General features: G+C 35.6%; 1 protein-coding gene across 5 annotated transcripts in view; it reads left to right on the plus strand.

Annotated features, from left to right (window-relative positions):
• Nucleotides 1-27,430, plus strand: part of DOCK7 (dedicator of cytokinesis 7) — a 200,521-nt gene that overhangs the window by 14,531 nt on the left and 158,560 nt on the right. For all 5 annotated transcript variants that reach the window (XM_081224735.1, XM_081224736.1, XM_081224739.1 and 2 more), the window contains exons 2-9: nt 8,627-8,732; nt 19,311-19,486; nt 19,676-19,744; nt 24,773-24,902; nt 24,994-25,206; nt 25,522-25,607; nt 26,179-26,245; nt 27,151-27,300. In XM_081224735.1, coding sequence (XP_081080861.1) covers nt 8,627-8,732; nt 19,311-19,486; nt 19,676-19,744; nt 24,773-24,902; nt 24,994-25,206; nt 25,522-25,607; nt 26,179-26,245; nt 27,151-27,300 — 997 coding nt within the window. The remainder of the gene's footprint in view (nt 1-8,626; nt 8,733-19,310; nt 19,487-19,675; nt 19,745-24,772; nt 24,903-24,993; nt 25,207-25,521; nt 25,608-26,178; nt 26,246-27,150; nt 27,301-27,430) is intronic.

Here is a 27,430-nt window from a genome sequence, read left to right on the forward strand (position 1 = left end):
TTTTCTGTAGTTATAACTTAATATGTTCCATCAAGTAGGGAGCATTATTATCACCATGTTTTAGTTGAGGAGATTGAGATATAGTGAAATGCTGTAGATCAGAATGATGGAGACTTCCAAGTCTCCTTAATACAGTGCTTTCTAAATCTTTAACTTAAATGTCATCCCAAAATAGCGTCAGATGGGATACATGAGTCATCTGACATCTTTTTTTCCTTCATCCTCCCCCAAAAGGAACTATGTCTTAAATGTTAAGTGTATTATAGAGAAGGATTATTCCTGTTCTTTGGTTTCACAAATCAACCTGTATGTGTTTTTGTTTTCTTGGGGTTTTAGTGGTTACTGGTCCACTCTGGACCTTAATTCCTAAAGAATTTAACACAGGATAACTTACAAATGACAGTGCCTCAGATGGGAGTTTTATTTAGCCATCCATGAAAGATAGGAAACAGATCATAGCAATGGTGGTAGTTATTATAGTGTTCCTATTAATATGCTGGTATATACTACAGACATTTTTACTGGGCATCTTTAACTGACCTCCTGGTTAGGTTCTGGAGAATAGAGAAATAATTAATATAAACTATAACTAGAATTATTTATCTTTGGAAACTTGCTTCCGTGGAAAGACGCCTTGGGAGTTTAATGGATCTGAATTCAAACCCTGCCTCTACCTTTCATAAGTTACTCTATTTTTCAAGTTTATCTAAAAATATCTATTTTTTTCTTACTATAAAATAATATATGGTACTGCAGAAAATGTGGAAATACAAAAGGCCCAAAAGATAAAATAAAAATCACCCATAATTCTTGATTTAGACAAAAATCTCTCAGTGGAGCTTACGTTCAAGCGATGATCTTTGCGAAGACTAGAAATAGCTTAAATGTCTACAGTAGAGACTGGTTAAATGTGTTGCAGTTTATTCATTTTATGGACTCTATATCAGATAAAAAGGAGAACAGTGGTTAAGAGTGGGGGCTCTAAGTTGAGACCTTAATGCTATTCCTTATTGGTTGTATGACCTGAACGTCTTAAAACTTCAGTATGCTGGTATAGTGCCTACTTCATGAGTTCTTCTGAAGATTAAATGAGGTATATCAAATTTAACACTTTTATGTGTATCTGGCACATTGTAAATGCTTGATAAATATTGCTAGAATATTATTATTAATTTTATGTGCTGATATGGAAAGATTCCTAAGATATATTAAGTGTATAATGTAAGATTGAGAAAAGGTTATGTATGATGTCATATGTCATATTAAAAAATAAGGATTTCTTATATACACACTGATGTACACACATCTTTTTCTTGAAGGACACCTAAGAAAATATTCAGTGGTCACATGTGGGGAATAGGGTTGGGGATTGGAAAAGGTAGAGAGTTATACCTTTTGTTTTTACTTCTTTGTGAAGTTTGAGTTTTTAATACCATGTACATTTTCCTTTTATTTACTTTTTTAATCATTTTTTTTAAAGATGTCTTCCTTTATCAAGTTGTTTTGTCTTTTCTCCATACTGGGAAATCTTATTCACTCCATACTAGAGAAATCTTATTTTCTCTGCTTCTCATAGTAAGTTTATTTACATAATTGTAGAGCTTGAATGTAGTTCTAGAACCAGCCCTTTGCAGATATGCTAATGACGTATTAGAGACTACTTTGAGATAAGTAAACATGTTATCTTGTTAAAACATTGCTAAAAGAGAAAAGTTTCACATAGAATAGGAGAGCATTGTGTTTCAGTAGGAGTTTTTTTTTTATAAAGATTTTTTTTTAATTAATTAATTAATTTATTTATTTATTTATTTATTTTTGCTGTGTTGGGTCTTCGTTTCTGTGCTAGGGCTTTCTCTAGTTGTGGCAAGCGGGGGCCACTCTTCATCGCAGTGTGCGGGCCTCTTGTTGTGGAGCACAGGCTCCAGACGCGCAGGCTCAGTCGTTGTGGCTCACGGGCCTAGTTGCTCCGCGGCATGTGGGATCCTCCCAGCCCAGGGCTCGAACCCGTGTCCCCTGCATTAGCAGGCAGATTCTCAACCACTGCGCCACCAGGGAAGCCCAGGAGTTTTTTTTTTTTTTTTTTTTTTTCTTCAGTAGTAGTTTTTAAACTTTACCAGTTAACAAATGGGATAGTAATGATGTCAGCTAGGCTCTTAAAGAAAAGGTTTTACACATGTAGAACTCTTCTGTTGATTCAGATTTTTTCCCACCAGCAAACACTTACCTGACTACTTGACAGTAATAGATAAAAAGGCATACTTCTTGTCTCTTTCCAATCAATTAGAAAGCAACAATACTTATAGATTAATTTCCTCTGAAAGGCATTTGGAAAGTCTATATACTAGGTAGTCTCTAAATTCTTCCTTTTCCCTTACCTCCTTTTCTCTCTCTCCACTACACCTGTCTCTCCATTCCTTTCTCCCCCCCCATTGTCTTAGTTGTCTTAGACATTGAGAATGTAAAGATTAATAAAATGTAGTTCCTGCACTCAAGAAGTTCCTATCAATTGTTCCATTCTAGCATTCTTATTGAACTACTTTTTTGGGGGGAGGAATTATGAATTTCGCTATAGTCTCATTTTTTTCACTTCAGCTTTTTAAACATTTTTAAAGCACCCAGAGTATGCTAGGCACTCTGCTGGAGGGTGCAAAGATAAGTAAAGCTAAGCGCTTAGTTCCTTGCAAGGAGATAGTTAGATTTCAGAACAATTTGATAGGTGCTATGACTAAGGTACTGCTCGGTTATCACAGTGAGGTAGTTCTTGATAGGAAAATGGCACCAGACAGAGTTAAAAAATGTATGTTTTCTTTAATGGCAGAAATTAGCCTGCTTTGAGACATTTATACAAAAAAAGAGACATAGCATACTCCTATCAGAAGTAAAGTTTCCTTGTCCTCCTTCATTCCTCAAGGAGGTTGCAAAGGTACCGCTGAAGAGGGAGAGTGTGCCAGGCCTGAGAAGCCATATTCCTGATACTTTACCACACCTTTTTTTTGTCCACCATACTTTTACATCTGTGGGTCGCATTACTACTATTCTAGAAAAATCTACTTTGCAGTTTATGTGCTTCTATCGAAGAGAATGTTTATAAACATTAGGCTTTCTCACTGCAGAAATCAAACTGTCAGCAAGGCCAGGTTCTTATTCCACCATAGAAAGCAGTCTAGCTAGTCTGCTGCCTGTCTGAACTAGCCTCCTGGAAACTCCATTTCCTTAAATGAATGCGTATAAACACAAAATGCTTTGAAAGCACGGAGGACGAGTGTCTAACCTGAGGAAAACAGGGCAGAAATAATCAGGGAGGGATATATGGAGGATATGATATACTTCTTGAAGAGTATTTGGCACATCTGTATTCCATATTTAGTTTGCTGGTTTTCTCTGTTAAGGCAGAGTAACAATAACTGAAGTGTTTTAAACTAAATTATAGACGTAATTTGCATCTCTAAAACATAAGGACATTTCCCTCCATTGTTTTAATACTGTCTTCCCACATTAAAAAAACACTGATTCTTAATTATGTAATACCTTGTCCATGTTCAGATTTCTCATTATCCCCAGAAATGTCTTCTATAGCTGGTTTGTTCAAATCAAGATCCAGTTAAGGACCATTCATTGCATTTGGTTATATCTCTTAAGTCTTTTTTTCCCTTTTTGAGTAGACTTTAATTTTTAGTCTTAAGTCTTTTTTATGCTAAAACTTAGCCCACTGGCTTTATTTGTTTTGTTCATCACATTGACTTGTTGAAGAGACTTGACATTTTAGAATGAGCTTTCTTCTGGTTTTTGTCTGATTGCTTTTTTTTCGTATTGTTAACACTGTTCTCTGTATTTCTTGTAATCTGGATGTTAGATATACAGGTTTGATTCAGTTCAGGTTAAACATTTGAGGCACAAATACTGGAAAGGTGATACAGTGTTGCATTTCTTTAATCTATTGTTTTCTTTATTTTGCCTCTTTTGGTCCTTAATACCAACTATATGCTATGGTAAACTGTGATTCAATCCATCAGTCATCCATCATGGACTTGGATAGTCACAGCATTGGAGTATCATCTGTTCTTGTCCTTTTTCTTTTGGGGATTTTTAGCTAGCCCTTTCTTGCCTTGTCTCTGATATGTGCCCTTACCTGGTATATTCCATGGTATATTCCCTTACACTTTTCCCCTGAGTTCTGTGTTTAATATAAACAGTGCCAGTTCCAAGAGATCTTATTCTCTTATTTGCATATTACATTGCAGATATTTTTTTGTGACTTTATAGGAGTAGCTCAACTAGCCTCTTTTATTTTAGTCTAAACTCTCCTTACTCATCTTTACTCAGGTGTTTCCTCTGGTTCCATGAAGAATGACTAGAGATGAGAGAGGCCCAGATTGGCCTTGGGACGTTCTGGAAATCATGGTTGATCGGGCATCTGAAAGTGGGACGAGGTTAGAGGAAAGGTTAAATAAATGCAACATAGTTTTCCCTCAGGATGTGGATCCTTTGTTGGTTATTTCTAATATCCCATGGTGAACGGCCTTAGCGAGTGCTTGCTTTTGTAAAAACTGTAATTCATGTTGACATAGTAAGGGAGCTTACGGAAATGGAGGGAGTTGGTAAGGAGTTAAATAGGTCAAATATTGGATCATGTGCTTTTGGAAGGGGAAGAAGATATTCTGCTGTTATAATTTAAGAGTGTAAGTAACTATGGAATTTTTGACCTACTCTTCTTTCCACTTTGCAGTTAATACTAATAGCTTATTAGAAGTAAAAAAGACTTCCTTGTATTGCTTTACTATATGAGCTTCATTAGTAGTAGGAAAAATTGTTATTAAAAAAGTAATCTGTGATAAAGGATTTTAATTGATAACAGGTACTGTTATTCCTGATAACAGTTTATTCATTACATTTCTTGTGTTGCATACTTTGGACCATAGTATGGTTAAGAGATACTGTTTTTTTGTTTGTTTGTTTGTTTTTGCGGTACACGGGCCTCTCACTGTTGTGGCCTCTTCCATTGCGGAGCACAGGCTCCGGATGAGCAGGCTCAGTGGCCATGGCTCACAGGCCCAGCCGCTCTGCGGCATGTGGGATTTTTCCGGACCGGGGCACGAACCCGTGTCCCCTGCATCGGCAGGCGGACTCTCAACCACTGCGCCACCAGGGAAGCCAGATACTGTTTTTTTAATTTGGGAAAATTTCCTCACTTACCATTGAGGAAATCTTTTCATGCAGAGGGTCTCAGTATAAATACATCCTTTGTCTGGGTTGCAGATGGTTTTATTGCCATTATAGCTCAGTCTGGAAATGGTTCTTATTTCAAATTATTGCTGATTTTCTCTTTGGGGGAAATTATGTCATGTATAAATAAGACAAATATTTGTAATGTGGGGATTATCCTTTGTCTCTGTTATTAAGTGAAAGATTGTTATTAAATGAAAGATTGTCTCTTTTGAAGTAATCATATTTTAAATTTTGTTTCACTTTTTAACATTTTCTGAAATCAGGATATGTCTTTCAATTAATTGATAGTGTATTGCTTAATTAGCGAGGTTTTTCTTTCTTAGCCGTACCTGAAGTAATAGCAAGTCTTAACAGTTACTGAGATCTTGAGCTTGATCACATATAGCAGTTTAGAATTCAGATTACTTGTGGTTTAGCCCCAGAAACACTGAGAAACAGAAGCACTGAGGTAGTGCTGAGGTTGGTAGACTGAGTTGAGTAGCACTGAGGAAGATAGCCACAATACTTGTTCTCTGTCTCTCTCTCTTTTTAAAAGCTTTTTCATATTTTCATCTCAGTCTTGACAACAGGATCAGGAGATTGTAAGGCCTTTAAACCAAACATAAAAATGAACATTCACAGTGTATAGGCTTCATTAAAAGCCTAAGGGGAGTCATAAACTGCAGTGAATGTTCCTGTCTTCTCACATCCAGTCGCTTTACAGAATTTGCCCTTTGCCCCCTCCTCAATCTGTATCCTTCTTCAAAGGTTACATTCCTCCTTTAGCTTTCATCTCTAACCTCTAATCGTTTCTTCATGCTCTTCTCTTCCTCCCTTGTCTGTTCTGAGTTCGTCTTTTTTATTTAGTTACTTATTTTTTAAAATTCAGTAGACCTTTTTGGGAGAGCAGTTTTAGATTTACAGAAAAGTGGAAAGTACAGAGAGTTCCCATGTTTACTTCCCAACCAAGTTTTCCCTTTTATTAACATGTTGGATTAGTATGATACATTTGTTATAATAGATTTGTTAAATAGATAAGCTAATATTGATACATTATTATTAACTAAAGTCCATAGATTACATTAGGTTTACTGTTTGTGTTGTATATTCTATAGGTTTTGACAAATGTATAATGATATGTATCCATCATGATAGTATCATAGAGAATAGTTTCACTGCCCTAAAAATCCCTGTGCATTACTTACTCATCTCTTCCTTTTCCTCCTTCTTCCAACCCCTGGCAACCAGTGTTTTTCACCCCCCCATAGTTTGCCTTTTCCAGAATGTCATATAGGTGGAATCATACAGTATTGTATCCTTGTCAGATGGGCTTCTTTCACTTAGCAATATTCTTTTAAGGTTCTTCCATGTCTTTTTTGGCTTGATAGTGCATTTCTTTTTACTGCTGAATAATATTCCATTGTATATGAATGTACCATAGTTTGTTTATCCATTTACCTATTGAAGGATAAGCTTCCAAGTTTTGACAATTATGAATAACAGATTAGCCTTTTATAAAACACAAATGTGATCTAAAGTACTTCAGGTCACCTGTAAAGAAAAAGTCGAGCTAATTCAGTATCTTGAGCCTTAAAAATGATAACTCTTTTACCTTTCTATCAAAAATTTCTAACCGAGTGGTCAGCTCCTAACAGTGCTCAAGAGATGTGTGTGGAGTGATTGAATATGAAAAACGTTAAGGGGGTATGGAAGAGAAGAATGAGGCTAAAGATTATATCATAAATTTGGATAATTTTTGGAAAATGAAATTGTCTAGAAATTCAGCTGGTAATTTGAATGGGCACTAAGATGTTCAGGGCTCTGAATTCAACCATTAATTTGAGAACACTCCAGAACAAAAGTATCATCAAGCTGGCCCAGAATTGAAGGCAGTAGGCCTGTTTCACTTTACGTTCAGTGGAATGATAGGAAGAAGGTAGGGTTTATTTTTTGGAAAAGAGTAAAAGAACAAAAGGCAAGGTTTATAAAATAGTGACCAGTTGATGATCATAGGGTGGAGGTTAGATATTGACATCAGGAAAATAATTATACAAAATCTATTAATAGTTGTCTTTATTTTGTGTTCTTTAGTTACATTTTTTACTTAGTAAAAATGTTACTAATGTGAGGAAGTTATTTAATTACTGGATTTAAGACTCACTGAATATTTTGGTTTATAATTTTGTGAAGTCTAAAGAATATAGAGCTTAATGAGCTACAAAGTCATTCAAATGTCTAAAATATTTTTGTTTTAGAAATATTTATTTATTTGGCTGCACTGGGTCTTAGTTGTGGCATGAGGGATCTTCGTTGCCACGTGTGGGATCTTTTAGTTGCGGCATGTGGGATCTAGTTCCCTGACCAGGGATGGAACCCGGGCCCTCTGCCTTGGGAGCACGGAGTTTTAACCACTGAACCACCAGGGAAGTCCCTAGAAATGTCATTTAGTAAATTTGAAATACTAGTATGCTTCCAAGGGTCAACAAGCAGCTTGAAATCGTGGAACTTCTAAACTTTAATCCTGTTTCAAATAAGGACTTATGTTATGTTATGGTAATGCCTTTGTGGTTTACTTCATTTGTCAGTAATACTATATATTTCATAGGACTAAATATACATTTCTCTGTTTTAAGTGCCACATGCTAAATATTTTAGGGGAAATAGCAATGAATGAAACCACTGCCTCTGTTTATATAGGGCATACATGAATGTGGAGAAAATAACTAGGAAGGAGGAAAATGCAAGTTAGGTTATGATAAATGCTCTAAGAGTTTTTAAGAAGGATGGTATTTTAGCTGTGGTGAGTCAAGAAGCTTGTATGGAAGTCTTGCCATTTGAATTTTACCCCTAAAACTAGTTAAGAGTTGAATTTGTGGATACAGGAGAGAAACAGCATTCTAGGAAGCAGTTTATGTTCATTGAGAAGAATTTGGGGAGGGATATGTAAGGCTGAAAAGGTGATTAGGGTCAGATTATGGAAAGCCATTAATGCCAGAGTATAAAGACAATTTTTATTAGTTAAGTAAAAATAGGGAATAGTTTTCTGGGGCATGAATATTGTTTATAAAGTACTTTGAATTAATTTTATATCCTTAAAATATATACACATTAATATATACATCTTATTGTAGCTTCCAGCTCTATCATAAACCTAAGTATCGATATGTTCCCTGAAATGCCATATACAAAAAAATCCTTATGTAAGTTGGCTGTAAGTATTGTACCCTATATCAGCATTATAAAGATGTTCTACTGTAATTATAAGCAGTATTTACCAAAATATCTTATAAATTTATAGCCTTATTGATGTGCTGAGATTTTGTTGTTTTTTAGATGACTTTTAAAAATACTTAGCTTTCTCCCATTTTAAGTTAGTTTGTTTTCTTTTTAAAAACAATGTATTTGCTTTTTTTTGTTGTAGAACTGTGGCTGCTGAAGTTAGGAAGCAGATTTCTGGACAGTACAGTGGTTCTCCCCAACTGCTCAAAAACCTCAACATTGTTGGCAGTATATCCCATCATACCACAGTAAGTAGCATATTTAAAATATGATATGTTACTGTGTAATTCTGACTGGGCCATGAAAAAATAATGGAAAGATAAGAGTCAGTAGATTGGGTTCCATCACTACTCTCACTAACAACCTTATTTGTTGCTATCTCACTCTTTTCTGAAATTTGAGTCAGAGGAGTGTTGGGAGGTGTTATAGCAGTGTTGATTTCCTAGTCAACTCTGAAACTTTACATTCAGGATTTAATCAGCTCTGGAATTTTACAATTAGAACTTCCCAGACCCAAGGTGATTCATACATGAAAATTCAGGAATCTATTCTAGAAATAATAGGTACTGAAGTCAATGTTAAATAATTATGTAGATTCATAGTATTATCTATCTCCTTTAATAGATAGGAATATATAGTTATTGAATTATTGCTTTAAGCCAGGTGCTATGTCAGAGATATAAATATATGTTTTTTATTCAAGAGGCTGGCATGAGGATAATCAATTTTGATAAAAAACTGGTACTTATTAGTTATAGTAGGAATATGAATTAAAAACATGCTCCATTTGTCAAAAACTGAAAAAGTAATTAAGAGTGACTTGGGTGAAGTTGTATTAACACTTTCTGTTTAGTTATGAAATGGCACCAATTATTGAACAAACATCATATGCCAGAGCATAATAGTTTGATTGACTTATAGCGACATGTTTATAATGTTTGTGTTATTAAAATTTTAAAACATGGAGTTTACTTTTAACAACAGTAACATACTGATTGGAGAAATTTTAGAATATATAGATTTCTGGATGGTTTCAATGTACATGGAGATGATCCTTCTAATACCCTCTTACTGTCTTGAACTCTTCTTTTCAACTGATTTCCTGCATTCTGTGTTACACCTTAACTGTTCACTTCCATAGTCATCCCTGGATTTAGTCATTATGAATAACCATAAGCCTCCTGTAATCTCAGTTTTATGTTTCCTATTCTCTTAATACCACTTCTTATCTTTCTTGCTCTCTTGTTCTGGTGCTCTGACTTCAACTGTCCTTCAACACCACTGGGACCTAGAATTTGTGATCATACTAACTTTTTTGTGTCTCTCACCCCTTGATGTCCTCTTTTCTCTCCTTACCAAACTTAAATTATTTGTTGATCATTATAATTGCTCTTTTGTATATACTCTTGGCTTCCTTAACTTCTTCTCATGTCATTTGCACTACCTCAATGCTGTTTAAATCCAACCTTCTGCTGACTTCATACTTGCACTTGTGCAGCTGAGTGTGGCTGGAGGAAAACACACAGATCCCATTGACTGGTCTCACTTTAAATTTATGACCACTAACTCATGAAGGCTTTAACATTGCTAGGCAAACATTTTATTTTCCTAGTCCATTCATTTTCCCACTGTTTTAGTTGACCCATTTCATGCCTCCTACTCTTTCCTTAAAACCCTAATTTCTCTTCCCCATTTTCACTCTTAGGATGACTTGGCTTCCTGTTTCACTGAGAATATTGAAGCAGTCAGAAAGAACTTCCACATACTCCTACCACCATGTGTGTTTACATTTTATCATCTGTACCCGTATTGTCTGTCTATTCACCAGTTATTTTAAATGAACCACTAGTGAACTAGATCCCAAGTTCTCTTGCTCAAATACAGTATTTTAGGAATTCTCCCTACTCTCTTTTTTTAAAAAAAATTATTTATTTATTTTTGGCTGTGTTGGGTCTTCGTTGCCGCGTGTGGGCTTTCTCTAGTTGCGGTGAGCGGGGGCTACTCTTCATTGTGGTGTGCGTGCTTCTCATTGCAGTGGCTTCTCTTGTGGAGCACTGGCTGTAGGTGCGCAGGCTTCAGTAGTTGTGGCACGTGGGCTCTAGAGCACAGGCTCAGTAGTTGTGGCACATGGGCTTAGTTGCTCCGCAGCATGTGGGATCCTCCCGGACCAGGGCTCGAACCTGTGTCCCCTGCATTGGCAGGCAGATTCTTAACCACTGTGCCACCAGGGAAGTCCTCCCTTCTCTTTTATATCATCACTTTTTCTATTTATTGGATCATTCCCACCAGTATATAAACATACAAACATGCCGTTATTTCTCCCATTTAAAAGAAATCTGCTTTTTTTTTGCCCCACTTTTCCATCAGTCTCCAACCTCCAATATTTCTGTGCTCTTTTTTGCAACAAAATTCCTTTGAAGGGTTGTCAGAGCTTGCTGATTTCAATTTCTCTTCTTGTATTCTCTCTGAAAAAGTTCTTTTTAAGTTATGGGAATCTTCAAACATACATAGAAGTAGAAGACTAGTATAAACATTAACATCTTTAAATTTAACCACAGTGCTGTTATCACACTTAACAAAATTAACAGTCCATAATTCTTTGGTATCATATAATATCCAGTGCATGTTAAATTTTCTTGATTACTTCATACATATCTTTTTATAGTTGGTTTATTCAAATCAGGATAAAACAAAATCCACAGATGGAATTTGGTCTTAGATCACTTGCATTTGGAAAAAAAAGGGCAGTTTCTCCCTCCTCTAACTTTTATTTTTTTAAATTGAGGTATGGCTGACTTACAATAGTAAATAAGTTTCAGGTGTACAGCACTGTGTTTCATTATATTTAAAGGTAATACTCCATTTAGAGTTATTATAAAATACTGTGTTCCCTTTGCTGTACAATATATTACTGTAGCTTCTTTATTTTATAATAGTAATTTGTACCTCTTAATTTCCTACCCCTATCCTGCCCCCTGTCCCCACCACTGGTAACCACTAGTTTGTTCTCTGTATTTGTGAGTCTGTTTCTTTTTTTGTTATATTCTCTAGTTTGTTTTATTTTATAGGTTGCACATGTAAGTGATAACGTAAAATTTGTTTTTCTCTGTCTGATTTCACTAAGCATATCATCCAGATCCATCCACGTTGTTGCTCACATGGTCGTCTAATAGTCTACAAGGGTGTCAAGAGCATCCAATGGGGAAAGGCCAACAAATGGTGCTGGGAAAGCTAGAAAGACACATGCAGAGCAGTGAAATTGGTTCCCTATCTTACACCACTCACAAAAGTTAACTTGAAATGGATCAAAGTCTTAAACATAACACCTGATACTGTAAAACTCCTAGAAGAAAATGTAGAGAAGAAGCTCCTTGATGTTGTTCTTAGAAATGATGTTTTTGGATATGACACCAAAAGCACAAACACCAAAAGCAAAAATCAACAAATTGGGGCTACATCAAGCTTAAAAGCTTTTGCACAGCAAAAGAAACAATTAACAAAATGAAAAGGCACCCTATGGGAGAAAAATTTTTACAAATCATATATCAGATAAGGGGTTAATATCCAAAATATATAAAGAACTCATACAACTGGATAACAAAAAGACAAACAATCTGATTAAAAATAGGCAGAAGAACTAAATAGACATTTTTCCCAAGAAGTTATCCAAATGGCCAACAGGTACATGAAAAAGTACTTAGGGAAATGGAAATTAAAACCACGATGAGATATCCCCACACCTGTTAGAATGGTTATCATCAAGAAGACAAGTGATAACAAGTGCTGGCAAGGATGTGGAGAAAAGGGAACCTTTGTGCACTGTTGGTGGGAATGTAAAGTGGTACAGCCGTATGTTTTCCTGCATACTGGAAAACAGTATGGAGGTTCCTCAAACTAAAAATAGAACTACAATATGATCCAGCAGTTCCACTTCTGGGTATTTATCTGAAGAAAATGAAAACACTAATTCGAGAAGATATACACACCCCAATGTTCATAGCAACATTATTTACAATAGCCAAGATATGGAAGCAACCTAAATGTCCATCAACAGATGAATGGATAAAGAAGATGTGGTGTATATATACAGTGGAATACTACTCCCTCCCCCAACTTTTAAGTTTGTTTGTTTTTATGCTGTTGACTTGTTGTGGAAATTGGATTAGTTGTCTTATAGAATTTCCTGCCTTTTGGATTTTATGTTTATTTCCTTGTAGACTTGTTTCTCTATCTCCTGTATTTCCTGTAACTGGTTAGATTCTGGTTAACCTTTTTTGAAATTTCTTCCTCATAGACTTGTTTCTCTATCTTCTGTATTTCCTGTATACGATTAGATTCTGGTTCAACTTTTTTTTGTTTTAATGGCTTTACTGAGATTTTTTTCACATAACCATACAATTCATCCATTTAATTTACAATTCAGTGGATTTAATATGTTCACAGATATGTGCAACCATCACAACAGTCAAGTTAGAACGTTTTCATTACCTCAAAAAGAAACTGTTTAGCTCTCACCCTTTTATCTCCCTTCCCCCATCCCAAAACAACCACTAATCAAATACCAGAATTTTGACAGCACACCAGAAAAGACTGAAAGAGACCTGAACACTAAACATGTTAGTCAGAATTCCAGTGCAGTGATTGTTGAAGTAAGACAGTGTCTCACATTGCCTGTAAGGGATTCTGTAGTGCTTCACTATTGCTTCTTATTGCATCCTTTAATCCTGCCTACTGCCCAGTCATTCTCTGTTATAAAATAATGTTACAATCTGCTCCCTTGAATCTGTAAATACAGGATCTTTCTTTGGAGTCTTGCAAAATAATTTATAGTTGTAAGCAGCTTATCACTACATCTGAAAACTAGCCCAGGCAGTGGTCTCTGATGGGAGTCAGAGAGAGTGGAGACAGTTGTAGCAGAAACAAATTTATTTCCTTGCTCCAAGTCTAGTTAGTATTACACCTAGAAAACCAGTGACTTTCTATGTGAGTTTGGGAAACAAGATCATTTATCATCTCTGTGATTTAGTGTTGTTAAGAGAGTGTCATAGCTTTCTTACCAACCCTAACCCTTACTCTTGATATGATTGGTCAATCTTTGAGGAAAGGTTAGTTTTGAATTAGACATATGTAAGGACTCCCAGCTTTTGTCATTATTTTCATGGAGTATCATTTGTGACACTTTGAATCCTGAAAAGTATACTGCCTCAGAAATAATTCTTAGGTGGAGAAACATTGATTTATAAAGTTTAAAAAAATGTTTGCTTAAATTTATGTATGTATGTATTTATATTGTGGTAAAATATACACAACAAAATTTATCAGTTTAACCATTTCTAAGTGTACAGTTAAATGGCATCAAGTACACTCACAATTTTGTGCAACCATTACCACTATCCATTTCCAAAACTTTTTTTTTCTTTTTTTTTTTGCGGAATGCGGGCCTCTCACTGTTGTGGCCTCTCCCGTTGGGGAGCACAGGCTCCAGACGCGCAGGCTCAGCGGCCATGGCTCACAGGCCTAGCTGCTCCGCAGCATGTGGGATCTTCCCGGACTGGGGCACGAACCCGTGTCCCCTGCATCGGCAGGCAGACTCTCAACCACTGCGCCACCAAGGAAGCCCTCCAAAACTTTTTTTTTTTTTTTTTTTTTTTTTTTTCTTTTTGCGGTATGCGGGCCTCTCACTCTTGTGGCCTCTCCCGTTGTGGAGCACAGGCTCCGGATGCGCAGGCCCAGCGGCCATGGCTCACGGGCCCAGCCGCTCCGCGGCATATGGGATCCTCCCAGACCGGGGCACGAACCCGTATCCCCTGCATCGGCAGGCGGACTCTCAACCACTGCGCCACCAGGGAGGCCCCCAAAACTTTTTAATTAACGCAAACTGAAACCCTGTACCCATTAAAAAAATTCCATTCCCCTGCTTCTCCCAATCCCCAGTAACCTCCATTCTATTTCCTGTCTCTATGAATTTGTCTATTATATGTACATACCTCATGTAAGTGGAATCATACAATATTTGTCTTTTTGTGTCTGGCTTATTTCACTCAGCATAATGTCTTCAAGGTTCATGCTTGTTACAGCATGTGTTAGAATTTCATTTTTTTTTAAGGTTGAAAAATATGCCATTGTATGTGTGTATCACATTTTGTTTATCCATTCATCTGTTGATGGACATTGGATTGTTCTCACCTTTTGGCTATTGGTAACGATGCTCCTATGAACATTAGTGTACAAGTATCTGTTTGAGTCTCTATTTTCAGTTTTTCTGAGTATATAGCTAGAAGTGGAATTGGTGGGTCATATGATAATTCTGTGTGTTTTGGTATTTTTTTTTTCCAGAACCACCAAATTGTTTTCCACAGCAGCTGTACCATTTTACAGTTCCACCAGCAGTGAACAAGACTTCCAATTTCTCAATATCCTCTCCTACACTTGTTATTTTACATTTTCTGGTAATAGCCATCATAATGGGTGTGCAGTAGTATCTTGTGTTTTTGATTTGCACTTTCCTCATCCCACTAATTTTGTTATGTTTTATTTTCATTTAGTTCAACGTAATTTTTAAATTTCATTTTTCAGACTTTTGTGACTCATGGATTATTTGGAACTGTGTTTTTAGTTTTCAAGTGTTTGGAGGTTTTCCTGTTGTCTTTCTGTTGCTAATTTCTAGTTTGATTACATTATGGTCAGAGAACACACTCTGTATGATTTCAGTTTTTTAAAATTTGTTGAGGTTTGTTTTAGGGTTCAGGATACGGTCTATCCTGGTGTTTACTTTTTGGGCCATTGAGAAAAGTATTTGGTCTGTTGTCGTTGGGTGGATTGTTCTATAAAACAATGTCAATTAGATCCTATTGGTTGATGGTGCTGTTGAATTTTACCATATCCTTGTTGATTTTTCTGTTTGGTTTTCTTTCAGTTGTTGAGAGAGATGTCTTGAAGTCTCCAGCTATAACTGTAGATATATCTTATTTCTTCTTTTTTTTTTTTTTTTTTTTTTTTTTTTGCGGTAGGCGGGCCTCTCACTGTTGTGGCCTCTCCCCCTGCAGAGCACAGGCTCCGGACGCGCAGGCTCAGCAGCCATGGCTCACGGGCCCAGCCGCTCTGCGGCATGTGGGATCTTCCCAGACCGGGGCACGAACCCGTGTCCCCTGCATCGGCAGGCGGACTCTCAACCACTGCGCCACCAGGGAAGCCCTATTTCTTCTTTTAATTCTGTCAGTTTTTGCTTCCCATAATTTATAGCTCTGTTGTTTAGTACATGCACATTTAAGATTGCTATGGGTCATAGCTGTTATCATCAGGTAATGTCCCTCTTTATTCAGTACTTTTCTTTGCACTGAAGTCGAAGTACTTTATCTTATGTTAATATAGCCACTTCTGCTTTCTTTTGATTAATGTATATATGGTATATCTTTTTCCATCCTTCTGTTTTCAGCCTACTTATATTGTCTTTTTTGAAGTGAGCTTTTGGTATACCATACTGGTACGTCATGTTTTTAAATCCATTCTGCCAGTCTCTTATCTTTTTATTGGTGTATGTAGGCCATTTACATTTAATGTTATTATCATTCTGCTAGGGCTTTAATCTGCCATTTTATTTTTTGTTTGTTCTCTCTGCTTTTTGTTTCTCTAGTTTCCTTTTTCTGTCTTCCTGTGGGTTATCTGAACATTTTTTAGAATTCCATTTTGATTTATCTGTAATGTTGTTGAGTGCATATCTTTGTATAGTCTTTTTAGTGGTTGCCTAAGGTATTGTATATACATAACTAATCACACTACTGGTGTTGACATTTTACCAGTTTGAGTGAAGTGTGGAAATCTTATGTACCTTTATGTCTCTTCACCCTATAGGTATTAAATTATATAGACCTCACCTGACATTGCCTCAGCAGTAAGGGGAAGGAGTTCTTGTTACTGCTGTATAGGAAAAGGTGTCCAGATTCCCTGTGTGGACTCCACTGACACTGTGGGAGTGGAGGATTCATTACCTTCCAGTAGATATGAAAATCTCAGCTCCCCACTCTGACTTCTCTGACATTGTGCTGAATGGGTAATGTTGGGATGGCTTGTTACAGCTTGGTGAGGGTGAAGTCTAGCTCCCCATTTGGCCTTTGCTGGTGTGGATATGGGTGGGACTACAGTTTTTCATGTGATGTTTGGCTGGAGTAGAGTGGTTATTATCTAACCATTTTCTATTTTGCTAGGCTGCTGCTCTCTTGGTCCTTTGGCTGGGGAGAACAGGCATTGGTTGTGTTTTTTGTTCTCCTGTGCTCCTTGGTGTTCCTGGGTTGTAGGCTTCTCTAGCATCAGGTCTGGAGTATATAAGGTAAAAAGAAATTTTAGGTAACTCACTGTTGTGCTATTCCTTGGGTCCCGAGGTCCCTGTTGGTCTGCCTTTCGCTATCCACCTTTCAGAGCCGTCTTATGTTTATTTTATATATAATCTTCAGGGTTTGTAGTTTTAGCTAGTGGGAAGAATAGAGAAAAGTATGTCTACTCCATCTTCCTGGAAGTGGAAGTACCTACTTGTGACTTTTGATGTTGAGCACTTTTTCATGTGCTAAGTGGCCTTTTTTTTTAATGAATTTTATTTTATGGACTCTGTTGGATTTTTTGTTTTAAAAATTTTATTTTATTTATTTATTTATTTTGGTTGTGCCAGGTCTTAGTTGCGGCACGTGTGCTCGTTAGTTGGGCTCGAGGGCTCCTTAGTTGTGGCATGCAAACTCTTAGTTACAGCATGCATGTAGGATCCAGTTCCCTGACCAGGGATCCATCCTGCGTCCCCTGCATTGGGAGATGGATTCTTAACCACTGCGCCACCAGGGAAGTCCCTAACTGGCCATTTTTATATCTTCCTTTCTGAATGTCTTACCAGCTGCCCCCCGCCCCATGCCATTTATTTGAGGGAGTGGTTTGTTTTTATGAGATGTGGAACTTCTTTATATATTCTAGATGCCAGTCCCTTATTAAATGTATTTTGTAAATATTTTCTCCTAGTGTGGCTTACCTGTTCATTTTCTTAACCATCTTTTGATGTATCAATTTTTCTTTTACGATTATCCCTTTCTCTGTCATGTCTGAGAAACCTTTGCCTACTCCAAATTTTGAAGATATTCTCCTATATTTCCTTCTAGCAGCTTTATAGTTTTAGCATTTATGTTTATATCTATGGTCCATCTCAGTTTAGTTTTTGTGTATGTTGTGATGTAAGGATTGAAGTTCATTTTTCCCCCATATAGATATCCAATTTTTCCAGCAACAGTAATTGAAAAAGATTTCCCTTTCCCTGGTGAATTGCTTCTATGCTTCTATTAAGCATATCATGATAGTGTATTATGTATTTGGTAGAATAGGTAAGATAGAATGCTTATGAGAGAAAGCCATGAATTTAGATCTTAAAGACCCAGTTTGAAATTTTGCTCTTCATTTTGTGGCTATTTTATTTTCAGAAGTTAACTTCTTTGAGCACAATTGCCTTTATTTGTAGAATTGAAATAGTAATTATCTGTAACTTATAGGGTTTGGGGGAGGTTTAAATGAGAAAACATAATGATAATGATAATAATAGCTACTATCTTTTGAGTGTTTATGATGTGATAGTCATTCATTATTTTACTTAGTAACTTTAAAATGTTGTTGCTCTACCTAGTTGTTCAGTCCAAAGAAGTATAGGTTAAAGCACCTTCTTTGTAGTAATGCAAACTTGCACAGTAGGCAGGTCTCAGTGTTTTTACCCAGTTGAACATCTTGAAAAATAACATATTCTTATTTTCGTTGGTCCATAACTGCACATTTGTTGTATAATCATTTATAGTTTTGCCTGAATAATTTTCTTTCTTGAATTAGATAAGAAATAGAGTATCTTATCAAAAACTATAATTTCAGCTTGGCTAAGGAATGCCACAAATATCCTATTATTGCTAATAATACTTTTAATAGGGTCTGTGTATTAGTTTCCTTGGGTGCTGTAACAAATTACCACAAACTGGGTGGCTTAAAACAACAGAAATGTATTCTTTCACAGTGCTGGAGTCCAGAAGTCTGGAATCAGTATCAATGGGCAGAAATCAAGGTTTTGGCAAGGTTGCACTTTCTTCAGAGGCTCCCTTCAGTATCACTTTCTTGCCTCTTCCAGATTCTGGTGGCTGCTTGTGGCACATCACTTCTACCTTTAAGGCCAGAATCTTCAAATCTCTCTTTTCTGTGTCTTCATATGGCTTTCCTCTTGGTGTGGCCCAAATCTCTGTTTATCTTCATATAAGGATATATATGATTGCATTTAGGACCCACTCAGATAATCCAGGATAATGTCCCTCTTTTAAGATCCTTAATGATATCTTCAGACACTCTTATTTTATATTTTATTTATTTATTTTGACATATAAGGTCCATAGATTGGGATTTGGCAATCTTTTGGAGTGCCATTTTTCCCCCTACTGCAGTATGGTTGTACCTTTTAATTAGGATAACAGTAACAACAAATAGTAAAAGCACCACTAAGAAACTTAGCAATGAAAATTCCAAATTATAAAAAAGAATCCCTCCAGTGAGTATTTTGTCACTGTATAGTATTATAAAACTGTTAATTATCTTACTGTTTTTATGTGGGAGTTATGGGCAAAATCGAAGCAAGAATATCAGAGAGAGTATGACCCAACACTTTGTGGTTTCTTTAGTTCATCTGGCTGAATATCTGTTGACATTTTAGAAATAGCAAGGGAAAAATTACGCTTTTTTAAATAATAAATCTATTTAAGTTTTAAAATTCTTGTGTACACCTCTTCCTTTATACCCACCTCTCACATCCATCCCTGTTTATAAAGGTGCCCCTTACTGAAGCAGTGGATCCAGTGGATTTGGAAGATTACCTCATTACTCATCCCTTAGCTGTGGATTCTGGGCTTTTAAGGGATTTGATTGAATTCCCTCCAGATGATATCGAAGTGGTTTATAGTCCTAGGGACTGTAGAACCCTTGTTTCAGCTGTACCTGAAGAAAGGTAAGGAGACATTTACCTATTTCTGGTTTTAGTGTAACTATAAAAAAGCTACCTTCCATTATTTTATTTAGATTCTATTTCTTGTGGTAGTGTTGTTTCCCATTATATGAACAAGAGCGCAGCAGCAGAATTCACAAACATCAATGCTTTCCTGTCTAAATTATAAATATATTTTCTTTTTTAAAATAGTGAAATGGATCCACATGTTAGAGATTGTATAAGAAGTTATACAGAAGACTGGGCAATTGTGATCAGAAAGTAAGTTATATATTCATTATGACATTTAAAAATACTGAGTAGGATCTGCAAATGGATTAAGGTAGATTAATACTAATTATGAGACCTGAAAATTCATTTAAAAAATAGCTGAGAAAGTAAAAGAAGAACCTTTGCATATAGATATTTTTTTCTTAGGAGTTCCACAATTACTTTCTCTTACTTTCCTTATAAAATAATATGTTTGTGGGGATAGTATTTCTATATTATCATAGATCATTAGTAACTAATAATAATATATAATAATGATTTGTAGTCTAATCCTTTTGGGAAATCGTGGGTAAATATTGATGAATAATTTGTATTTCTCAAAAAGAATCCAATTTATTGAATTGGTTAAGTTAAATTTAATAGCTAGTTTTCTAGATCAAGCTGTTTGAAAGGTCTCTGCCTTTTATTAACTAACTGAATATTTACAGATCCTTGACTTGTACATCCAATCAAGTAAGTAGTTGTAAAAATAATGTTTTGTTTTACCACAACATTTATGTTTCTAACGGATGGTATTTGAAGTATCAAGTCAGATTAGGAAATAAAATAAAATTACTCTTCCTTTGCTAATTTGCATAATGAAGAAGGGTCTTCATACTGAATCTTCTTAGCCTTATTTTATTTTCTAAAGGAAGTATAATTACTGAAGTAGTGGAAAATTCTGTTATGACATTGCAGTTTTGAGAAATGAAGTTATCTGTGCTAAATTGTACTAGTAACAGTGATGTATCCATTGCTTATTTTGTTGCTGTTATGGGCAACTGTCTTATTTCACTGTGTTTCACTCTTGGGGTTACTGCTGACATGCTTTTTAGTTTTAGTGTGACCTAATAAAAATACAGTCTGCTACCCTTTATGAAGAAGAGCTGTTTTTATGAACTTACAGTTTTGATAAGTATTTCAATAGCCAGATTTTAGAGATTACTGAAGAAGACTGTTCCTCTGTCAGATAACTCAAAAGTCTTTACCTTTATGCATGTATGTTGGAAACCTGTAATCAGAAATCTTAATAGAAATAGATTAGTTGTAAAATATATTAACCTTAGAATCATGGAGTCGTCTTGCTACTTAATTCTAATCAAGGGATTGCTGACCTTGATTTAAGCCAAGAGGATACAGTAGTTAACATTTATGGTTATTTGCTATATGCTGGGCATTTTATTGGATACTTTACACTCATCTCATTTAAGGTTCCAACAGACAAGGTAGCTCAGGCTCAGAGTTCTTAAGTAACTTCTTTGAGGTCCCATAGCCAAAAAGTGGGATAGCTAGGATTAGAACCTAGGGGCATCAGATTCTAATGCTTGTATTTTTTTCTGTTATACTAGGTATTATTTATTACCTTCAGTAGTAAATGGAAGACAAAGGGGTACTTTTGGTAGACTAGAAGTTTTAAAGTATCCCTGAAATATAAAAGGTATGATTGGAACACAACAGAAAACCATAGCACAGAATAATCTAAGATACATGCAAAAGGTTCAGTAGAGCTTTAGGCTCAGTGAATACAGGCAGTGGAAGGGGGACCTGGGGTAAATGTTGGACATTTGGTTACTTTGAAACCTCTTACACTCTTCCTTATGCATAGAAGTGGGAGCAGAGGTATTTGCCTATTGATTGATTGATTGATTGATTGATTGGCTGGCTGTGTTGGGTCTTGGTTGCTGCGCCTGGGCTTTCTCCAGTTGCGGTGAGCAGGGGCTACTCTTCGTTGTGGTGTGCGGGCTTCTCATTGCGGTGGCTTCTCTTGTTGCGGAGCACAGGCTCTAGGCACGTGGGCTTCAGTAGTTGTAGCACACGGGCTCAGTAGTTGTGGGTCATGGGCTCTAGAGAGCAGGCTCAGTAGTTGTGGTGCACGGGCATAGTTGCTCCGCGGCACTTGGGATCTTCCCGGACCAGGGCTTGAACTTGTGTCCCCTGCATTGGCAGGCAGATTCTTAACCACTGTGCCACCAGGGAAGTCCGGTATCTGCCTATTTTAAGAGCACTAAATATAAGGGCTTGAGCTCATACAGTTGTGCCTGGGGTGGGCATACCTTGGAAGAAGAAGGAGCCCTCATACCCAGAAGACTGGCAGACTCTGCCTGAAAACATGAGGTGCCTCTTCTCCACAGCCACTGGATATGTGCTTGGCTAAGCAGATACAGTATTTTCAGACAGATATGGGCTTACAAATTAAAAACTGAGCATTAGAACCTAGAATTGCCAACCATTTGATTAAAACCAGTGCACTTGAAAGAGAATTATCAAACTACAAATAAAAGAACTTACAATTTAGGAAATAGTTAATAGAACACACATTAAGACCCATACGTGTAACTAATATCCTCGAAGAGATGTGAAAAAATTATGGTAACCATATAAAAAATCAACTGGTTATCTTTGGAAGTGAAAATTTTGTTCAGTGAAAAAAAAATTTTTAAACTCAGCAGATGGGTTTAATGGCAGAGCCGATGTGACTGAAAAGTGGAATAGTAAGTTATAAGATGAGACCAAAAAATTTTTCCGTAATTCAGCACAGAAGGGTAAAAGGATAGAAAGTACTTTATTCATTCAAGACATACTTACTGAGAGGCTAGTATGTGCCAGGCACTATACTAAGCAGTGATGATACAGCAGTCAACAAAACTAACTCCGTGCCCTCATGGAGCTTATGTTCTACTTGGGGTTGAGGGCAATAGACATTAAACAAACACAGATAAATATATAATAGTTGGGGAGAATAGAGGGAAGTCTTGTAGAGAAAAAAAGTAGGATGGGGGATAGGGAGAGCCAAGAAGAGGTGATTCCACTTTGAATAACTAATCGGAAGAGGCCTTTCTGATAAGATGAATTTGAGCGAAGACGCGAAGGAAGTTAAGGAGTAAGCCCTCTGGATATCTGGGGGAAGAGTGTATTAGACAGAGGCAAGAGCAGTACATGCAAAGGCTCCATATTGGAAGCATGATGGGAATGTTCAAGGAATAGCAGAGAGGTCAGTGTGGCTGGAACAGAATAAGTGAGGGAGAGAATGCCAAGATACAGAGTCGTAGAAATGGTGGTGTTGGATGGGTAATCTTGTAGAGCCTTATCATAGCAACTGACTACAGGAACAGAATGATAATATAGAAAAGAGTATTGGTCATGAATCATGTCATTCTTCTCAGCTCTCTTGAATTTCATACTATCAGTTTTTTAGGACATAAAGGAGGAAGAATGAAACAGTATTCTGGTTTATTAGAGTAGCTTAGATATCTAGTTTCTCAATTAAGGCACTTTTTTTCACATTATCTCATTTTTATTAAAAAATACAAAAACTATAAGTATGTATATACTTACGTATATGTATATACTTATGATTACACATACACCCAGGAAAAGATCCCGTTAGTTAAATACTATAAGTTCAACACTGATACTCTGAGTAGTAGAAATATAATGATTTTATTTTTACAAGTCTGTATTTTAAAATTTTCAACAATGAGCATGGATTGGTTCTGTAATAATAAAATGTTATTTAAAAAAATCCCTTTTTCATATAGAAAAGCAACAGTGTATTCTGTCCTTTAAGGAAAATACAAATGTTTCCCTTGAGGAAAAAAGGTGCAAAGACTAGAAAACAGTTTAGTATCTTTCAAAAATATCTGGTAATGGTTTTTGGCTGCAAAGTTTTGTCTGTTTGTCTTTAGTCAACATTGTGTAAAGAGTTAAACAGACCTGTGTTTGAATTCAAACTTTGTCACTTTACAGGCATTTTTACACAAATTAAGGCACTTTAAACATTTCATGAAAGATTAAAATATCTGCTTCTGAGTAATATCTTTCATGTTACTATATTGCATATCTTTATTTTAGTTATTCCAGAGAAAAATGCTTTCTTTTATTTTGTGATTATGCTATGATGTGAGCATCATGTAGCTGCTATTTCAGTACCTTTCGCAGCAAGACATGTGAATAATTCATATTAAGTATGATTCTTTACTGTGTCATAAGTAGACTGATAGAACCATATCATCCTCTGGTAATTATAATTGTTTATGCTCCAGTTAAAATTTCCCCCATTTTGACTATATGAGGTGTGACACAGTAGTTGCTCTTTGATCATAGTGTCTCTAATATTCTTGGACATTGGGTTGTTAGGAAAGAAGTATACATTAGTTTAAGAGTTGTTCTTAGCCTAATATATATATTATACAACAATATATGTTAATTAAGAATATATGTATACAGTGGCGTAGATCTTGCTATTCTTTCATTTTACAAGCTCTTTTTTTTTTTTTTTTTTTTGACTGCGTTCTGTCTTCATTGCTGTGCGCGGGGTTTCTCTAGTTGTGGCGAGTGGGGTCTACTCTTTGTTGTGGTGCGTGGGCTTCTCATTGCCGTGGCTTCTCTCGTTGCGGTGCACTGGCTCTAGGCGCATGGTCTTAGTTGCTCCGCGGCATGTGGGATCTTCCTGGACCAGGGATCGAACCCATGTCCCCTGCATTGGCGGGTGGATTCCTAACCACTGCGCCACCAGGGAAGTCCCTATTTTTTCATTTTAGAAGCCTGAAGCTTTAGGTTGTTTAAGATTTTTTATACATAATGAGATATAGCAAAATTTTTTTGGCTATTTGGAACCTTAAGTTTCAGTGCTTTATATATGTTTTGCCTTTTAAAAATTTACATTGTTATGAATGCAGGATATGTTTTCTGCTCTCTTATTTTATTCTTTAACCTGGCTTCCCATCCTTTCCTTTTACTGACCAATTCTCTGAATTCAAAGTACAACTTAAATTATATCCACATGATTGTCATGAAAAGGAAGGACAATATGATTTACCTCTGGAAACTCATAAATGCTCTCTAGTTGGATTAAAGGAACTCTGGATGGAAGTTTTCTTAAACCTCTGGTTAAATGTTTAATACACTCAAAACTGCCAGAATATGTGCTTATTATGTAAAGAAATAATGCAGAGAACAGTTGGCTTATTACATAATGATGATGAAAAAGTGAAAAATTTTCAAAAATTGATATTTCCTTAATTATTTTATTTTGAATAGATATCATAAACTGGGAACAGGATTTAATCCTAATACGTTAGATAAACAGAAAGAAAGGCAAAAAGGTTTGCCAAAACAGGTCTTTGAATCCGATGAAGCTCCAGATGGCAACAACTACCAGGATGAGCAAGTAATACTTGTATTTTTAAATGACTATAAGAAATTATTTTAAAATACTTTTTTCATTCATTGATTAATATATTTAATGTTTTGCATGACAGGATGATCTTAAAAGACGTTCAATGTCAATAGATGATACTCCAAGGGGTAGCTGGGCCTGCAGTATTTTTGACTTGAAAAATTCACTTCCTGATGCTTTGCTTCCCAATTTACTTGATCGAACTCCAAATGAAGAAATAGACCGTCAGAATGATGACCAAAGGAAAGCAAACCGTCATAAGGAACTCTTTGCTTTGCATCCATCACCAGATGAGGTATAGATAATTTGGATATAAAGAAGCAAATGATTATTAAGATAGATGTTTTGGGAGTATGAATTGTATGTAGCATTGTGATAATGTAGGGAATAAAACTTAATTGAAACGTAGCTATGCTTTTTGTAAATGAAATATAGTTGAGCACACTTACGATCTAATGACTCCTGTTTGAGGATAAATAGGCCATTATTTTCTGTGTTCACTTGTGAAGACTAAAAGTAGTAGATTAATAAAATAAATTCTTAAAAAATAACTTGTAAAGGGTTGACATGGTAAGCATGTTCATTTTGGTGTTGCTTGTCAATTTTGTAGGAAGAACCAATAGAACGACTTAGTGTTCCTGAGGTGCCCAAAGAACATTTTGGTCAAAGACTTCTTGTAAAATGTTTATCACTCAAGTGAGTATTTATTTTGTTTACTATGTAACTTTTATTTTCTGGAATAATATTTTGAATACCAGTATAACAGAATCCTGGTAGATTTTATACTTGTGTTTGTGTCCTTTTGAAAAGTATTGTTCTGAACATCATTTTAAATTCTACTAAACATTTCATGTTGCCTATGAAGCTGAGCTTTAGAGCATTTTTGGCTAGGTGAAGATGACTGCCTCAGTTATATAACTAGTCTTAAAACTTGAAAAAACATTCACTGAAATCTGTAGTATTTATCAGACACTGTTCTTGGCTTGAGGTATATAAAGACAAAGTATCTTTTTCCTTAGAGATGATTTTATATTTGTTACATGGCAGGCTTTGTTTTTTCTTAAGATTTTGAAGTATGTAGTAATGGTTGATTTAGACTGTGAAAGATATACATGGAGAAGTGTGTTTCAGGAAGAGGGGCAGTATAGATGGTGTAGCACAGATGTAGAGAAGTACAAGGTATTGAGAGAATTTATTTTTGGAATGAGAATTTCTCTTGAACTATGTACTTTATTTTTAAACTGCTTCATCCTTTTCCTTCTTAAAGGTTTGAGATTGAAATTGAACCCATTTTTGCAAGTTTGGCTTTATATGATGTAAAGGAAAAGAAAAAGGTAAGGTTATATAATTTGAACCTAGTCTTTTGTCACAATCATAGGTTCAGAAACCTGTTTTTAAGTTGTTTTATAAGATAAATAATGACTTTTTGAGAATATTATTAAACATAGATTTTTTAAGAAGAAAGTAGAAATTTAAGACATAAAGTATTTTCTTACTATAAAATAGTTCAGTTGACCTAGTTTTTATTTCATTGAAAGAGTTCCAAAAGCAAGTAGCAGACTTTCTTTTAGTTTAATAAATAGAAAAAATACAAGAAAACCATTTTAGGCAACTGATGTATAAAGGATTACAATGATGGTGACAGTGAATTTTTGTTGATGTAATTTTCAGATTCTCAGTAGCTAAAAGATCATTTATATATATTTCAAATATTCTTGTCTAAAGTAGTGCTCTTAGTTTTGCCATTATATCTTTATTACACGTAGGAGTTTTTCAGAGGGCTGTCTCATACAGCATTTCAGTATTCTAAGCCTAATGTGTAGTAGAAACTTAAAATGCCTTTAGTGACTTCTGCTGTCAACATATTATGGATTTCTATAGTGGAACTGTATTCCAGCAACTTGTACTTTGCTAAATCAAATCTTAGATGTTATTCATGTAATTGTTTTAAAGACTCAGTTTGGGGTAATTCATCTAAATAATAATTTCCTTGTATACTTTATTAGAAGTTAAATTTCTAATTAAAAGAGCATGGGATATGGTTCTTTAGAATATGTTTTTTGCATTATATTTTTTTTGCTTTGATTTAGACATGTAAAGATCAGTCAGTGAAATATATGGTAAACTGTATGTTAGTATAATCGTCTAATATCTGTAATATTTTAAGACTGTGTATGATTTTTGTGAGTTTTTATAAAATACACAGGTTTTAAATTTAATATATGAATATGTTTTTTAGATTTCAGAAAACTTTTATTTTGACCTTAATTCTGAGCAGATGAAAGGATTATTACGTCCACATGTACCACCTGCTGCCATTACCACCCTGGCACGATCAGCTATTTTTTCTATCACTTATCCTTCCCAAGATGTTTTTCTTGTAATAAAGGTGAGAATAATGTTAAATATATTTGTTTATTTGTGTTGTGTCTGTATACTTGTGTCCCTATCAATATTGCAAGCTTTTTAAGGGTAAAGATTTTATCTTTAACCTATTTTTTCATCTTAATATTTCTTAA

Source organism: Mesoplodon bidens (genome assembly GCF_964165515.1).
Source record: "Mesoplodon bidens genome assembly, chromosome: 2".
NCBI lineage: Eukaryota > Metazoa > Chordata > Mammalia > Artiodactyla > Ziphiidae > Mesoplodon > Mesoplodon bidens.